Consider the following 13800-nt stretch of genomic DNA (forward strand, 5'->3'; position numbering starts at 1 on the left):
AGGTGCGGAGAAACCGTGATCCGCTGCAATCTGCCCGGCCAGTCGCCCAGTCAGTCTACCAGCAGCCAGGGCTCGCCTGCTCTCAGTAGTTCCCGAAGAACCCAGCGGCTCATTGAGCAGCAGGCGGCGGACCGAGCCGGTCCAGGCGTCGCCGATGCAAACGTCGATCCGGCCACGCCCTGCGTCGCAGAAAATGGGCCGGCATGGCTCGAGCCCGCTGAACCCCTATGCCGGCGACGAGGCACCTCCACTGCCTGACTACTACCAGCAGAGCCACCCGGGTCTGCTGCAGCGGATCGCCGGCTCCCTTCGCCGCAAGCGCAGCCAAAAGCAGCCCACTGCTGAGGCTGCAGTGCAGCCACCAAGAGCAGGTGGCTGGTGGCGCAACCTGCGCGAGTCGATCCTGGCGCCAGTCCCGCCACTGCACAACCAGCGGCCGGACTTGGTTGGCCTGCACTGGCCGAACCGGCTTGATGCCAAACATCCACTGACGGCCGAGCAGCAGCAGGAGCTGGCCGAGGCCGAGGCAGTAGTCCTGGCGCAGGTTGACCCGACCGTGGCCGACCAGCTGCCAGCCAAGCCCAGCCGCCGCCATTCGTTCAGCGCATCAACCAAACATGGAGGATGCCAAGATCACTGCAACCATGTCGCCGCGCGAGAATTTCCGTCGCAAGCTCACCATGGCCGACCGGTTTCGCAATGCATTTCGCGGCGCCCGTCGGCGCCCAGGAATAGCCGAGCCAGTGTCAGCTGCCTGTTGTGGCTGCGGCTGCAATTGATAGTGCAATGCCAGCATCACCGTCGGTACGTATCGGCAGTCCGATCGGTGATGTTTCAGTCAGCCTGTCGCCAGTGGTAGGGCTTCACCCGAGCAATCCGTTTGTGGGCCCACGGCGGCGCGCCTCAATCGGCGTTATGAGCATGCATGAGATGGAAGGGGTGGAGCAGAGCGGCCTGCTGAACCGCCTGGACGATATTGTCGGCAACGACAGCAACCACATGCACTCACCGGCTGCACAAAGCGCAAGTATTGACGATGTCAGCTTCGACGAGATCGACGCGCCGACCGAAACTGGCAGGCCCAGAATTCTGCGCAGTCGCCTGCCTACTAGCTTCTTCTTTGATCCGACAGAAGGCAAGCAGGACCAGACGCCGCCCAGTAAGTCTCTGCCTGGAAAGCCTCTGCCGACGCCGCCGCCGCCAAAGAAATCCCCACCGTCAAAGAAGACTCAGTCATTGGACCAGCATTCTGTGCCAAAGGTGTTCAAGTCGCCTGTTGTTGTCCAGCCAACCGGCAACCCATCGCCGGTGTTTACCAGTAGCAGCGGCAGCGGTGGTGGCGAGGTGCAGCAGCCAAATGTGACGGCGCCGCCTGTGCCGCCTATGCGGCAGGCCCAGCAGTCGAAGCCTGAGATGCAGCAGGTCTCACGACCTGAAATGCAGCAGGTCTCACGACCTGAAATGCAGCAGAGGCCGCAGGAGCCGGCGAGACAGCCTCTGGTGGGGCATTCCCCTGTGGTGCAGGAGCCAGTATCCAGAGAAACAGCCGATGCAGATTCCTATGGTGCCGTCGATCCAAGTCAACCCGGTGCAGATTGAGCCATCTCCGCAGTTCCTGGCTCAGCAGCCACTCCAGCAACCAATCCCGTCCCTAGCCCAGCAGCCAGTGCAGTCCTGAGATTCTGGATAGGGCCAAGCGCCCGTCATTCTTCAAGCGGCTGACTGCTGGCTGGCGCAAACCACCGCTTCCGGCGAACCCGTACGATCCCATCTATCCCAGTGCCCCCGGGCACACAGCGTCACACATCCCTTCTCAGGAACAGTACGAAATTGAGCTGCAGCAGTTCCAGCAAGGCCAGTACGGCCAACAAGGGCAGCAGCATCAGCAGCAACACGGTCGCCCCCAGCGACCCACGTCTATGAACCCAGTTTCTTCTGCTGCAGTCCAGGGCGTGGCAGCAGCAGCAGCAGGCGGGCTTGCAACCAAGCTGGCGCAGTCTGTGGCTGGATCCAAGGGCGACGGAAACGTGCCACCGGTCAACGTCGATGTAGTCCACGAGCAGCCGTCTGTTGCATTTGCTGCGGCTCAGAATGGCCATGGAAGCATCACCGAATCGAGCCAACTGATCGACACATTTGCGCCGGAGAGCGGCTTGCCGACCTCGCAGCAGCACTCGTGCAGCAACTGCCGCAGCAGCAGCAGCAGCAATCCATGGCACAGACGGTTGGCTACGGCTCGTATGACCCGTCGTTCGGCCAGCTGCCGCCCGAAGCGCAGTTTCCGCAAAACATGAACGAGCAGATGCCAAACGCCATGCCTTCTTTTCAGCAAGGCTCGCAGTACAGCGCCAGTCCATCCCATCCCTGTGCCGACTAGCACAATAGCACCCGGTGGTGAGGCTGGCGAGAACCCATCCAAATTCATGTCAGTGGTGAGCGCAATTCCGGGCGTCGGCAAGCTGTTTGGCGAGCAAAAAGAACAAGGACGAAGCAGGAGGAAACCCAGCAGCAGCCGCCCCCACGGCCCTGACCCGAGCACCAACTCGTACATGTCAGGCTCCGGATCATACATGTCTGGTGGTCCTGGCTCCCCGGTGGCCGACGTAAGCCCGCCGGGAGACACAGGGATCATGGAGAAAATAGTGGATATTATGGACAGCTTTGCGCTGCCTGCGCTTATCTTTGGCGCAAGGTCGCTGGTAAAGCGGGAAATCGCGCCGCTGGTGGGCCGGTATGCAGCCGATTATCCGCTGGTGGAAGCCGAGGAAGAGGCCGGCAGTGCACCCCGACCCATACGCCGCGGGGACCCAGAGGAGTTCAAGTTCGCGGCGCCAGGGCTGCGGTACAAGGATATTGACCAGCGGCTGGAGAACGTTGTGCTGCGGCCGTTCTCGAAGGTACGCAAGTTCCGCCGCGCGCCCGAGGTCTGGGACGACACTGAGGCATTGGCAATTGCCGATAAGGTCAAAGCTCACAATAATGCAGCCAGACATGCCGTCAATGTGGAGAGGACGCGGCGGACACGCAGCCTGGGCACTGCCCAGAATGCCAATAATGAGTCGCTGCCGAATCCTAGGCGATCTAGGAGGCAGCACGCAGTATTGACGGGCATGAGGGCAGCGGTATCCGTGCAATTGGCAGCAATGCACGCGGCCTCAGTGGGTTCTTGGGCCGGTTTGGGCGTGGCGGCCAGGCCGACGATGGCACGCCGCGCGGGCGGTCGCGGAATAACAGCCTGGTGTATGACGGCAGCAAGAGTCCGACTGCGCAGGGATTCACTCGCAGCGGCGATGGCGATGATGAGGAAGAGGAGGATCGGTCAACATCCCAGCCTGGCCGTGCCCCCAGTGACGCTGCTGTCCACCACGAGGGTCCGCCGGTAGATAAGCAGCAGGCGCCGGGTCTGTTTAAGCGTATGTTGGGTGGCATCGGGCAGTCTAGCAAGCAGACTACTGGCGACCCGAATGCTGGCAAGCTGCCGCCTATGTTCCCGCCATTCAGCCATTTGCCAGCGCGCATGGCGGACCAAATCATGCACCGGATCGGCGAGCCACGGGTGTTTATCGGCTCGCTGGCGTCGCAGCTGGTGCCGCCGGGCAAGTCCTCAGTGTTCGGGGACACTTCGCCGTTCAAATCTGGCTCAGAATGGACGTTTACGGAGTCGCTGAAATTCAGCTCGCCGTACCCATTGCGGGCATCGCAGGTAGTCAAGCACAAGAGAAAGTGGGAGGAGCACGGGAAGCGGCTCGGGGCGCCACCAACACGCAGCACGATTGCGCGGTGGCCGGACGCATTTCGAGATTATCCGAGATTTCCTGCAGCTGATCGGGCTGATAGTTGGCGCGGCGGGGTACACCAAGGCGCCGGTAGAGTCGAGTATCGGTGCGCGGTGGCCGTGGATGATCGTATCGGGGATCCCGAAGGCGCTGGGTCTGGAAGTGGGCAGACTTGAGCACAACCACAGGCACGAGCATTGGGTTTTTTGTGGTCTTCTGCGCGATCGGACTGATGTGCCTGGGCATGTGGGTGTTTGGATCGGTCGTGGAGCGCACGGCTGCGGGCAAGGGGGAGAAGGAGGATGGCGAGGATATCGGCTTTGAAAATGAGACAACGACCGGCGCCAGCATTTTGAATCCGTTTGGCAGTATGCCCAAGTGGAAGCGCATGCACATCCTGTATCTGGTACTGTCGACGCTCTATATTCCGGTGCTGAAGCTGAGCCTGGAGGCGATTGTGTGGGACCAGGGCTTCTGGGCGGTCGCCAATCCGTTCCGGACCACCGACAAGCCGTCGTTCCCGGCGCCTACGGCCGGGCACCGCGACCCGTCAAAGTTTTGCTACACAACTACCATGCGCAATGGGGCGTTCAGCGCAGCATACATTTTGCTGCCCGTAGGCATTGTGGTGTTTATCGGCTACGGACTGTACTTGCCGTGGCAGATCAAGAAGCTGGCGCATAAGCACATGCCAAACGTCATTGGCTGGGATAACGGCAAATCCAATGTTGCGTTCGAGGACGTCGCCGGTCCGCAGCCGGCAGGAAGTCCAGATGGTGGGGCGACTGCGCGTCGCGTGCATTGGGACACTGAGGATATGTCGCGCTCAGTCGCCAGCGACGTGCAGGCGCGCGATAACACCAACCCATTGATGCAGCATGTGGGCGATATGTTCGACATCGACCCGATGCAGATCCAGCAGCTGGGCGCAGGCATACCAGATGTTCAACGGGCAAATGTTTGAAGGCAGTGAGGGAGAAAACTTTTTGCCGGCAGTGCTTCAACTGGGTGCAGAACCAGTGGAATGGCCATGGCCAGGAGGAGGACTACTCGGGCATGTCGCAGGACGAAGCGTATAAGGCGCGGCTAGGGAAGCTCAGCAGCAAAAACCGCAAGCGGCACCTGGCGACAGTGCAGTACCGGCGGCGGCTGGATACGGATACGTCGGATTACCGGTTTATCTACGAAGCGCACTATCCGTACCACGCGCACCAGCATGCGCGCGAAATGCACTGGAAGCTGACGGCGGTGCTGGTTGCGGTTATCCTGAGCAAGGATAACTGCTGGTTCCGCGGGCACTCGCGCCATTCTTTGGATGCTGGGCGGTCGGCGATGCTGCTGTTGGTCGCACTGATGATGCTGCGGTCGCACCACTCGCACAGGCCATTCTTTGATCCGACGGCGAATCTGTCGGCGCTGTTCATGCGCATAGGCATTGTGGTTGTGGCGATCTTTGGGTTCCCGCTGTTCCTGATGCGCGATCCACTGTCGACCAGCCACATGGGCGTGGCGGTGACGCTGTCGCTGATCAAACCTGTGTGTGCTGGCGCTGCTGCTGTGGCTGGGATCAAGCTCCCTGCCAAAGGTCAAGGCGACGATCCGTGGCCCCTCGGCGCCGCTGACCTTGTCGCCGGGCATTCTGACAGCGACGACAGCATATGACCCGCGGCTGCGCAAGCTGCTGATTGAGCGGGTGTGGCAGGACACGTGGTCGGCGATACTGCTGGCATCGCGCGACTTCCGGCTCTTGCCTTACCACCGCGTGGCATTCACGACGGCCAGCGCGCATCCGCCATATATGGTCAATTACATGGGGTTTGCGGCCGAGCGACACCTGGAGAATCTGCGCATGTACGAGTATATTGGGCGGACAGCGTACTGCAAGGCGGTGGCGGCCGAGCGGCATAACAGCGAGCGGTTCAAGAAGACATTGCAGATTCTGGCGCATTTCATCGGCGATGACATGTACTTTAATCCGTTTGAGGCGAACGAGAACCAGGCGTCGGTGGCGCTAAAGTTTGGCATCGACCAGGGGGACGTCAAGTCGTGGTTTGGGCGGGTGTTTGTTGTGCATTTCCCGTTCATGGTCTGCATGCTGTACGATGACCTGCCGGGCCGTATTGTGCCGATAGCCGACGAGCGCGATCTGGATCTGTATATCACCCAGAACTACAACGAGGAGATCAACCGGCGGCGGCTGGCGCGGCAGCAGCTGCGGTCGCTGTCGGGCCACTACGTCACGTTGACGTTTATTGAGCATGGCGGCGAGCACGGTGGGCATTCGCGCTACTACCTGCAGGGTACCGAAGAGGAGCACCAGCAGTACCTGCAAAAGTACCGCGGCAAGCGGCGGATCCTGTACCGCGGCATGCTCGAGATCCAGCAGGAGCGCGAGTGGAGCAACGTGGTGAACGTCAACACGGGCTTCATTTGCACATTGAAGCTGACCGACCAGATCACCGTCGACGACGAGAACCTGGTCAATGACTTTTCCATCCATAACAGCCCATTCCGCATGTCGTTCTGGAAGACTGGCCGCGCAGGCACCATGCATCGGTCGAGTCCGTCGATGAGCAGCTCCGACGCAGCCAGCCTTTTGGGCATCGACCCGTGGTACAGCTCGCCACAGCTTCAGGCACTGATTGCCGAGAACCGGCATGTCATCAATGACCATATCGACAGAGTGATGGGGCGCGCACACATGCTGCAGTCGCGGCACCGCGCCGAGATCAAGCGCAAGCGCACGGGCATGACGCCGTCGTTTTTGATTGACGTGTTTTCGCCTGGCCCCGAGTCCCTGCACGTGGTGCATCCGTCGCCCGACGAGACGCCGGTCAATCCAGCCACGCCGCAAATGGCCGCGTCTGACGATTGGGGCAAGAGCTCGCACGGCCGGCTGTCGTATATCCCGACGCTAGCGCAGCTGCAGCGCAAGCTCTCGGCTGACGAGGAGAACAAGTACGTCAGGGACATTATGGATGAGCACCGCAATGACATCCAGCTTTTGTATGAGCGGCTGCGCAATCTGGTGCCGTCCGAAGTCCAACGACCCGCTAAAGTCGGCGTGGTACTTGTTCTGGGACGACATCTACCGCAGATATGCACTAGAGGTTGCGCAGTTCAAGGAGTTTGAGCAGGACTTTAACCCGCTGTACCCGCACGCGCTGCCGTATAACCCGCTGCCCAGACACAAGCTCGAGGTGTTCTTGTATGAGCGCGGGCTGTGGAAGCCGGTAAGGTCCGTCAAGGGTCTGTTTGCAGGCAGGAAGGCCACAGTGTTCCCTGCGGATCCGATGCCGGTCGAGGGCTATGGCCATGAAGGAGCGCATATCTGGCGGGCTGGCGATGACGAGGTTGTGGCGATGCCGTTTGAGACAGGCACGGCCGCGACCGGGTTCATGCACTCGGGCCTGCTGAACCGGCTGTACAACTGGCTTGACCAGCTGGCATATGGCCAGGGCATGCACTTTTGAGAATGACACTTCAGCTTCATAATAAAAACTAGGCTTTAATTAGTTACTCCTCCTTGGACATGCTCCGCGTTCTCGCACTTTTCAACAACCTGGTCGATGCAGCGGAACTGCCAGTCCCACCGGGCATTGTACAGGAACTGGCGCATGTCAAAGCGGTTGTCGTCGGGCGAGTAGGTCTCGGCATGGTAGGCTGGCGTGATGGTCGTCATCTTGTGGCGGTTGATCGAGTAGTAGAAGAAGAAGCGCTTGACCTTGTCGGCCACCTGGCGGGGCGTCAGGCCATCCCAGATATGCAGAAGCTGCGTGAACATCGAGTACGGCCCACACTTGGCGATTTTGCGCAGCCGGCCGTACACGCTGAGGTCGTCGTAGCTCATGCCCATCTCGACCTCGTCGCTCTGCACGTACGACTCGGAGAACGGCACCAGCTCGGCAGGTCGGCGTGGCCTCCAGGAACTCGTCAAGCACAGGCAGCTGCAAGTGTTCGCGTGCATAGGCAATGTACTTTCGCAGATCGCGCTTGCTAATCGACCCGATCGGGTTCAGGTCGGCCGACGAGCAGTCGTATTTGGTAAAGTATCCGCGCAGAGGACTCGTCGACATTGGCTGAGCCCAGAACCAGCAGGGACTTCTGGCGGCCGCGCGCCCATGGCAACAGCGCGGCGAACAGGTACGCCAAGAGCATGCGCAGGCGCGCCTGGATATTCTGCAAAGCCAGGTTCTCAGCATTGGAGCCGCCGTGGACCGCGTACTTGGGCGTCAGACCGGTCACCAGGGTGAACAGCATCACGATGGCCGAGACCACAGGAGTCCATGTTCAGGTCCACGTGGTAGCTGCCTACGGCTGATGCCAGCTGTTTGGCGCGTGTGCGGGTCTCGCTGGATGAGTTGCCTGTGCCCATGTAGCACGTGTAGAAGAGATGGCTGGCCAGCTCCTGCGCGTCCTTGGGCAGGTACTCTGGGCCCATACCCACGCATTTGCGCACATCCTCGATTACCTGCTGGTCGCCGGCCTGGCACGCGTCAACCACCTGGCGGCACATCGAATGCACAATGACCGCAGGTCGAGCAGCTATCGATGCCGCCGCTCAGGGGCAAAAAGAACCCGCCCTGGCTGGACCGCCTTAGATAGTCCCACAGCCAGCACGCCGGGCCCAGGTTGATCTCCTCCTCAGGCAAATGGTACCTGACTGAAATCGGTTTTGTGGGCTTGACGCGGCCATCGAACATGTCCTTTTCTGGCGACAGCGCGATGTCGGCATGGACGCGTGGGTACACAATGGACCGGGCGGCCTGCAATGAGCGGCTCGAAATGGCGCCGCGGAAGGACCGCACGGCGCCCAGATCCGCCGTGGCCACCGTGACCTCGACGTCGGAGATGGCGAACTGGCGGCCCATGGCCAGGACCTCGCCATTGGCAAGCACCATAGCCGAGCCGTCGTAATACAGCCGGTCGCCATCGCACCCCTTCTGGTTCGCATACAGGTATATCCCGCCGCACTTCATCGTCGCCTCCCGGATCAGCTCGACACGCCGATGCAGCTTGCGCAGCTCGTGGTGGCTGCCCGAGCTATTGATGATGATCTCAGCGCCATCCAAGCTCATCGCAATATGCGGGCTCTCCGGCGTAAACAGCTCCTCACACAGCTCAATGCCAATGCACGAATCATCCGTGCTCACTAGGGCATCGCCTATAGGCACCGTCTTCTGCCCCGTAATCGACGAGATGAACCGCGGCAGCACATAGTCTTCAATTGATGCCCGACCAGCCCACGCTGTGAACCACCGCAGTTCGCGGTAGTTGCCGTCGTTGGCCAGGTAGAGCTTGGGCCGGATCAAAACAATCTTGCCGTTCAGGATCACCACCCGGCAGTTGTATCGCTGGTTGCGGTGCATTACCGGCATGCCCGTGTCGATTAGAATGTCGTCGAGGGTGCGGTCCGAGAGGAGCTTCCCCAGCACCTCCCATGAGTGCAGGATCGTGTCGCCTTCCAGGAAGTGGTCGTAGCAGCCGTACCCAGGGATTTCGAGCTCCGGCCCGATCCGCAGCTTGGCGTCCGACCCTTTCGCTTGCAGAATGCTCTGGCGGATGCGCTCGTAGTTGCCCTGGAAGTCTAGCGCCCACTGGTTCAGCGCGCAGGTGGCGATTGTAACGTAATGCACCATTGCTAGTTGGAAGAAAAAGACAATAAATGTGTAGGAGCTCTAGGGACAACAGGTGACAAGCTCAGTGATCGGGCAAGGGACTTGTTGGGATGTGTGGACCGATAGTGAAAGTCGGATAAGGCGTGGGGTTTTTTTTCTATCAGCCCGAACTGCCACTTGCCGACGACCCCGTTTTGTGTCCCTTTGCTCGCTCCACTCGCTATTTTATCCAAATTCAATCCTTCGCCTGGCGCAAATGAACTCGAAGAAGAATGGCGGGCGTGTTCGCCCTGCCCCGCTGGTCCTCATGTATGCACCTGCCGACCCCAGCGATAGCCCGGCGGCCGAGAACCGATCGCTCAGTCTGCTTACGGTGGACACGCATAACGAGTACCTCGACCCGGACCTGCACCGGCAGCGCGTGCGATGCGTTTTGGACGGGATCGAATCCCGCGGCCTCATCTACCGCGCCCGCCGCATGCAGGCCCGTCTGGACCACCACCTGGCGACCAGCCGCGAGCGCTACATCCGCGTGTACCGGGCGCGCATGAACCGTCTTCTGGAGACGGGGCTGTTCCACCCAAGCGACATGCAGTCGATCCGCGCTTACCTCTATACATTGGAGACCGGCGAAGACGACACGCCGATATCGCATGCGCCCGTGGCCATGCGCCGGTCGGTGTTCGAAAACGGACAGCTAAGGCAAAAGGTATCTTTGAAGCGATGTGGAGGATGCGCTGATTCATTTCAAGACCAAGTTTGCCATGCCTACGGAGATGGTCGAGAGCAGCGAGTTCCGGGCATTCTGCCGGGCCATGTTCCAGGCGCAGCGCGATGGCAGCCTGACCACGCCATTCTACACTACCCCCGATGCATACATGAGTAGGGTTGGTTTGGTGGCGGACAAAGGGCCGGAAGACGCTCTACCAGAGGCTGGCGAACGCTGAGCGCTACTCCGTATTGCTGGGCGCGAGCTCCTCGGGCCGGTATATTGGCATATCTGTGTCGGTCCAGCAGCAAAGGCATTTTCTAGGCTGGGCTGAGAACAGCGACATCACCAGTGTTGCTGCGCAGCGAGTTCATTGCCATGCTGGCTGAGCTCGAGCACGGCATCCATGGAGTTGGTGCGGAGACCAAGCCGGTTTTATTCTCAATCATCAGCGCTGGCCCGCCGTGGCTGTCGGAGATCAGACAGGCGGCAGCCCGTGCATTCCTGTGTGCATGCCATATCCCCAGCGCCTCGCATTTCATCGACTCCCTGGCATCAATGCTTTTGGATCCCGCCGGGCAGTTCGCCATGCACGTCACGTCGCTGATTGAGGTGGCAAAGGCGGTGATCCACAGCCATGACGCGCACAAGCGCTGGATCTCCCGCAAGCACCAGCCGATCACCCTGCCCGACCCGTCCATCGCCACGTCGCACCTGCATATGTTCCAGCAGATGGTGTCTGTGGACTACGAGTTCCTGTTGCAGCTAAAGACCATTGTCAGTCCCGAGTCCGCTGCGTACTTTGACAACCTTTTGGACCGCAATATGGCGCCGATGTTTTTGGCACTGGTACAGATTTTCGCCGTATTGGATCGTGCAGGCTCCATTGCCAGTGAACGGAACCTGTCCATGTCGGATCTGGCAGTGCTGTTTGCGAGAATGGAAAAGTCCTTGGAGGTCTTGGCGAAGGGCACGCACCCGAGCAGCACCGATGACATGCAGATGCTGGCCAAACATGTCCTGGCAGAGTTCCGGACCCAGCTCGAGTCCGAGTACTCGGATGTCATGCTTTCCATGGTCCTGGCGCACTCGTTGTCGTTTTACCCTTCGGATTTCGTACGCTCGCCCTTTGAGCCACCGCTGACTCTGCAGAGCATCCTGGAGCACAGGCCGAACGCTCTGGCCAAAGGCGACTCGGTCGGAGCACGAATTCAGCATGCCCGAGCTGTATGTCCGGCATGCAGGCATTCTGCAACAGCCTGGGATGTTGCCCGCACAAGGCATGCGGACGACCTGCCGTCCTACTTTGCCATGTCGAAAATGTTGTCGCTGGCTGGCATGGCGCCCAACCGGGACATGGAGCCGTTTGCCACTCTGTCGGCTGCACTGTGCGAATGCCCCGTTTCGGCCACCACCATTGATGTTGTCAACGAGGATGCGGTGCTGGTTCGACCAATGCTCCAAGGCCTGAGATGGAGATTGCGGTTGCTGGGGATATGGATTCCCAGAACGAACTGAATGCCTCAGGCCCGATCTCCATTCGCCCAGCATTGCCACTCGATGCTGGTGTCTGCCATTGACTACAATGATGCAGCGGCTCCTGTCGACCAGGCTGAACCCGCGGTCAGCTTTGGCAGCTCAGCCGACGTCATTGCGACATGGCAGGAGCCTGCTGACACTACGGTGTCTGCGCACTCGGTTCTGCTGTGCTATTTCGATGCTGCCCAGCTCGCCCCACTGGTCCAATTCTGAGATCCGCGTTGATCGATCAGCTGCTCAGCAAATCAGCAGCCCTCGCTCAGCCCAGCCTGTAATTTTTTCACAAAAACTTTTTTCGCTCGCTTCAGTACTCGCCCACTTGTCCGCTTGCACTTGCCTTCTCGTTTTCACGCCTCCTCATTACGCAATTTTTCGTTACTTGTTCTGAATTTATATTTACAAAATAGCTTAAAGAATGGCTGACTACTCGATCAAACCCGAGCCCAAGGCGGCGCCCATCGACACGTCCGAGTGGCCGTACCTGCTGAAGAACTACGAGAAGCTGCACGTGCGCACCGGCCACTACACACCGATCCCGGTCAGCACCTCGCCGCTGAAGCGCGATCTCGAGACCTACATCAAGTACGGTGTGATCAACCTGGACAAGCCGTCGAACCCGTCGTCGCACGAGGTGGTGGCGTGGATCCGCCGGATCCTGCGCGTGGAGAAGACCGGTCACTCGGGCACGCTGGACCCGAAGGTCACTGGCTGCCTGATTGTGTGCATTGACCGCGCGACCCGTCTGGTGAAGAGCCAGCAGGGAGCCGGAAAAGGAGTACGTGTGCGTGGTGCGTCTTCACGATGCCCTGGAGAACGAGTCGGCAATGGCGCGGTCGGTCGAGACACTGACCGGTCGCGCTGTTCCAGCGCCCGCCTCTGATCTCTGCGGTCAAGCGGCAGCTGCGCGTGCGCACCATCTATGACTCGAAGCTGCTCGAGTTCGACAACGACCGCCACCTGGCGGTAGTGTGGGCGAGCTGCGAGGCCGGTACGTACATGCGTACCTTGTGTGTGCACCTGGGACTTTTGCTGGGCGTGGGCGGGCACATGCAGGAGCTGCGTCCGTGTGCGCTCGGGCGCGCTGACGGAGAACGACAACATGGTGACCATGCACGATGTGATGGACGCGCAGTGGGTGTACGATAACACCAAGGACGAGAGCTACCTGCGCCGCGTGGTGCGTCCGCTCGAGTGGCTTCTGACCGGCTACAAGCGCATTGTGGTCAAGGACTCGGCAGTCAACGCGATCTGCTACGGCGCCAAGATGATGATCCCCGGACTGCTGCGTTTCGAGGACGGTATCGAGGTCAACGACGAGGTCGTTCTGATGACCACCAAGGGCGAGGCCATCGCCATTGGCATTGCCCAGATGACCACTGCAGGTCCTGGCTACCTGCGACCACGGCGTTGTGGCCAAGATCAAGCGCGTTATTATGGAGCGCGACACGTACCCGCGCAAGTGGGGATTGGGACCCGTTGCCCAGAAGAAGAAGCAGCTGATTAAGGACGGCAAGCTCGATAAGCACGGCAACCGCAACGAGAACACCCCGGCGTCGTGGACCAAGAGCTACACGGACTACAATGCCCCTGCCGACGAGGCCGCTGAGTCCAAGCCCGATGCCAAGCCTGTGGTGGCCGAGGCCCCTGCTCACAAGCGCAAGGCTGAGGAGTCGGAGGACGAGGTGTCGGACAACGAGGACGTGTCGGCCGACGAGAAGGCCAAGAAGAAGGCCGAGAAGGAGGCCAAGAAGGCCGAGAAGAAGGCTAAGAAGGAGGCCAAGAAGGAGAAGAAGGAGAAGAAGGAGAAGAAGAACAAAGGATTAAGCTTATCTCGCTCAAAAAATTTCATATTTTCTCTTTCCTAAAACTAAAAAACATTGGAGTCATTTTCCACATGTCTTGCAATCGATGTTATTGAGGATTTGGTCACTTTCTGGTTGGCGCCACTGTCTAAAAGCCAAGGTATGGATATACTAGAATTACTCTGCTCGCGATGTGAGCTCAGCTTCTAGCTAGCACGGTTTGACACATGGGATAAAGGAAGGCCATTCACCGGGCCTGACGAGCCCGATCCAGTTTTGGAACGTGTTGTTGGTCAACATTGTTATAGTGCAATTGGCATTTATTATAAATATGCGCATTGCTACCACCAGCACCA

At 59.7% G+C, this 13800-nt stretch overlaps 8 protein-coding genes across 8 annotated transcripts; 6 read left to right on the forward strand and 2 right to left on the reverse strand.

Moving 5' to 3' along the window:
* Window position 1: 1 nt before the first annotated feature.
* On the reverse strand, window positions 2–691 carry DL89DRAFT_58403 (uncharacterized protein). The gene has a single exon (XM_040891834.1). The coding sequence runs from the start codon at window positions 593–595 to the stop codon at window positions 110–112; it is 486 nt and encodes a 161-aa protein (XP_040740657.1). The 5' UTR covers window positions 596–691; the 3' UTR covers window positions 2–109.
* On the forward strand, window positions 692–2011 carry DL89DRAFT_58422 (uncharacterized protein). Its single transcript, XM_040891836.1, has one exon. It carries the CDS (start codon window positions 787–789, stop codon window positions 1597–1599), a length of 813 nt encoding a protein of 270 aa, XP_040740658.1. The 5' UTR covers window positions 692–786; the 3' UTR covers window positions 1600–2011.
* Window positions 1997–3514, forward strand: DL89DRAFT_58441 (uncharacterized protein). The gene is made up of 2 exons (XM_040891837.1): window positions 1997–2167; window positions 2198–3514. The coding sequence occupies exon 2, from the start codon at window positions 2424–2426 to the stop codon at window positions 3381–3383; it is 960 nt and encodes a 319-aa protein (XP_040740659.1). The 5' UTR covers window positions 1997–2167; window positions 2198–2423; the 3' UTR covers window positions 3384–3514.
* Window positions 3515–3695: 181 nt separating this feature from the next.
* DL89DRAFT_58479 (uncharacterized protein) lies at window positions 3696–4854 on the forward strand. Its single transcript, XM_040891838.1, has one exon. The coding sequence runs from the start codon at window positions 4009–4011 to the stop codon at window positions 4738–4740; it is 732 nt and encodes a 243-aa protein (XP_040740660.1). The 5' UTR covers window positions 3696–4008; the 3' UTR covers window positions 4741–4854.
* A 572-nt stretch (window positions 4855–5426) lies between these two features.
* On the forward strand, window positions 5427–7153 carry DL89DRAFT_58409 (uncharacterized protein). Its single transcript, XM_040891835.1, has one exon. It carries the CDS (start codon window positions 5575–5577, stop codon window positions 6907–6909), a length of 1335 nt encoding a protein of 444 aa, XP_040740661.1. The 5' UTR covers window positions 5427–5574; the 3' UTR covers window positions 6910–7153.
* Window positions 7154–7247: 94 nt separating this feature from the next.
* On the reverse strand, window positions 7248–9415 carry DL89DRAFT_324675 (glutamine-dependent NAD(+) synthetase with GAT domain-containing protein; the record flags this gene model as incomplete). Its single annotated transcript, XM_040891474.1, has 6 exons — window positions 7248–7301; window positions 7339–7677; window positions 7718–7841; window positions 7879–8000; window positions 8032–8262; window positions 8291–9415. The coding sequence occupies 6 exons, from the start codon at window positions 9413–9415 to the stop codon at window positions 7293–7295; spliced, it is 1950 nt and encodes a 649-aa protein (XP_040740662.1). The 3' UTR covers window positions 7248–7292.
* A 457-nt stretch (window positions 9416–9872) lies between these two features.
* DL89DRAFT_269752 (uncharacterized protein) lies at window positions 9873–11911 on the forward strand (the record flags this gene model as incomplete). Its single annotated transcript, XM_040888417.1, has 8 exons — window positions 9873–10069; window positions 10116–10290; window positions 10313–10471; window positions 10494–10609; window positions 10631–11219; window positions 11256–11549; window positions 11576–11587; window positions 11652–11911. 8 exons carry the CDS (start codon window positions 9873–9875, stop codon window positions 11853–11855), a joined length of 1746 nt encoding a protein of 581 aa, XP_040740663.1. The 3' UTR covers window positions 11856–11911.
* Window positions 11912–11965: 54 nt separating this feature from the next.
* On the forward strand, window positions 11966–13538 carry DL89DRAFT_269753 (putative rRNA pseudouridine synthase). The gene is made up of 4 exons (XM_040888418.1): window positions 11966–12417; window positions 12510–12649; window positions 12696–12960; window positions 13025–13538. Exons 1-4 carry the CDS (start codon window positions 12058–12060, stop codon window positions 13505–13507), a joined length of 1248 nt encoding a protein of 415 aa, XP_040740664.1. The 5' UTR covers window positions 11966–12057; the 3' UTR covers window positions 13508–13538.
* The last annotated feature ends 262 nt before the right edge of the window (window positions 13539–13800 follow it).

Source organism: Linderina pennispora (assembly GCF_002104995.1).
Source record: "Linderina pennispora strain ATCC 12442 chromosome Unknown DL89scaffold_14, whole genome shotgun sequence".
Lineage (NCBI taxonomy): Eukaryota > Fungi > Kickxellomycota > Kickxellomycetes > Kickxellales > Kickxellaceae > Linderina > Linderina pennispora.

What these genes read in the sequence shown, in the direction of transcription:
- DL89DRAFT_58403 (XM_040891834.1), bottom strand. Translation starts at nt 595, where the DNA reads ATGGCGGCGGCTGGGCTTGGCTGGCAGCTGGTCGGCCACGGTCGGGTC.
- DL89DRAFT_58422 (XM_040891836.1), top strand. Translation starts at nt 787, where the DNA reads ATGCCAGCATCACCGTCGGTACGTATCGGCAGTCCGATCGGTGATGTT.
- DL89DRAFT_58441 (XM_040891837.1), top strand. Translation starts at nt 2,424, where the DNA reads ATGTCAGTGGTGAGCGCAATTCCGGGCGTCGGCAAGCTGTTTGGCGAG.
- DL89DRAFT_58479 (XM_040891838.1), top strand. Translation starts at nt 4,009, where the DNA reads ATGTGCCTGGGCATGTGGGTGTTTGGATCGGTCGTGGAGCGCACGGCT.
- DL89DRAFT_58409 (XM_040891835.1), top strand. Translation starts at nt 5,575, where the DNA reads ATGGTCAATTACATGGGGTTTGCGGCCGAGCGACACCTGGAGAATCTG.
- DL89DRAFT_269753 (XM_040888418.1), top strand. Translation starts at nt 12,058, where the DNA reads ATGGCTGACTACTCGATCAAACCCGAGCCCAAGGCGGCGCCCATCGAC. An exon ending in AGCAGGGAGCCGGAAAAGGA is followed by an intron (nt 12,418 to 12,509) that starts GTACGTGTGCGT and finishes GCGCTGTTCCAG; the next exon opens with CGCCCGCCTCTGATCTCTGC. An exon ending in GGTACGTACATGCGTACCTT is followed by an intron (nt 12,650 to 12,695) that starts GTGTGTGCACCT and finishes GGGCACATGCAG; the next exon opens with GAGCTGCGTCCGTGTGCGCT.